This window comes from Nicotiana tabacum, chromosome 6 (assembly GCF_000715075.1).
Source record: "Nicotiana tabacum cultivar K326 chromosome 6, ASM71507v2, whole genome shotgun sequence".
Taxonomy (NCBI): Eukaryota; Viridiplantae; Streptophyta; class Magnoliopsida; order Solanales; family Solanaceae; genus Nicotiana; species Nicotiana tabacum.
The window spans coordinates 72,794,402-72,795,701 of NC_134085.1; the positions used below are offsets into that span (position 1 = coordinate 72,794,402).

At 47.0% G+C, this 1,300-nt stretch overlaps 1 protein-coding gene across 1 annotated transcript; it reads left to right on the plus strand.

Annotated features, from left to right (window-relative positions):
- Positions 1-501: 501 nt before the first annotated feature.
- Positions 502-1,071, plus strand: LOC142181879 (uncharacterized). The gene has a single exon (XM_075255518.1). It carries the CDS (start codon positions 502-504, stop codon positions 1,069-1,071), a length of 570 nt encoding a protein of 189 aa, XP_075111619.1.
- Positions 1,072-1,300: the final 229 nt, after the last annotated feature.

The window sequence follows — 1,300 nt, forward strand, 5'->3', positions numbered from 1 at the left end:
ATTCTTAGGGCCAGGTAACATAGATTACGTACTCCGAGAGATCCACAAGGGTATCTATGGGAATTATTTCGGCGCGATTCCTTGGTCCGGAAGATGATTAGAGCAGGCTACTATTGGGACAACATGAAAAAAGACATCAGAGAATTTGTCCGAAAGTGTGACAAATGCCAGAGATTTGCTCCTATGATCCACCAACCCGGCGAGCAACTGCATTCCGTTTTATCACCATGGCCATTCATGAAATGGGGGATGTACATCATCGGCCCTTTGCCGACAGCGCGAGGTAAGGCTAGATTCATTTTATTGATGACTGACTACTTTTCAAAATGGGTGGAAGCGCAAGCCTTCAAAAAAATAAGAGAAAAGGAAGTCATCAATTTCATATGGGATCACATCATATGCCGATTCGGAATCCCATCCAAAATAACGTGCGACAACGGAAGGTAGTTCGTCGGGGGCAAGGTAACACAGTTCGTTGAAGACAACAAAATCAAGAGAATCATGTCAATGCCTTACCTTCCATGTGCAAACGGCCAGGCGGAATCCACGAATAAAACCATCATTCAGAACCTAAAGAAGAATCTGGAGAACGCCAAGAGAAATTGGAGAGAAATGCTGCCCAAGGTGCTGCGGGCATATCGAACAACTTCAAAGTCAAGCACCGGGGAAATGCCTTTCTCTCTAGTGTACGGCACTGAGGCTCTGATACTAGTGGAAGTTGGGGAGCTGAGCGCCAGATTTCAGCAAGCTAATGAGGGCTCGAACAGCAAGGCCATGACAACGGCCCTCAAACTCCTCGATGAAAAGCGAGAAGCCTCGCTGATCCAGATAGCTGCCCAAAAGAAGAAAATTGAAAGATACTATAACAGAAGAACAAATCTCCGGTATGTCGGGATCGGGGACTTAGTCCTAAAGAAGGTTACTCTTAACACCCGAAACATTAATGAAGGGAAGCTGGGCCAGAACTGGGAAGGACCGTACCGTGTCCTCGGGATAGTCGGCAAAGGATCCTATAAGCTTGGCACCATGGAGGGCGAACAACTTCCAAGCAACTGGAATATATTGTGCTAAAATTATGTTAATGCTAAGGCATCCGATCGAAGAACTCCACGAAAATCCTCGGGCAAACATTGCACCCATTTCCTTCCACCGAGCTTTTGCCCGAAGAGGGTTCTGTTGGCAAGGTTTTTTACGAAGCAACGTCCATTCGCTTCCTAAGGAGGACCCAACAAGCTTACAAGGCTTATTTCGCAATCAACCCCGAACACTAGAGGGCACCCCTTCAAGAGGCCATCCGCTC

Coding starts and splice junctions, on each gene's coding strand:
- LOC142181879 (XM_075255518.1), top strand. CDS start 502: ATGTCAATGCCTTACCTTCCATGTGCAAACGGCCAGGCGGAATCCACG.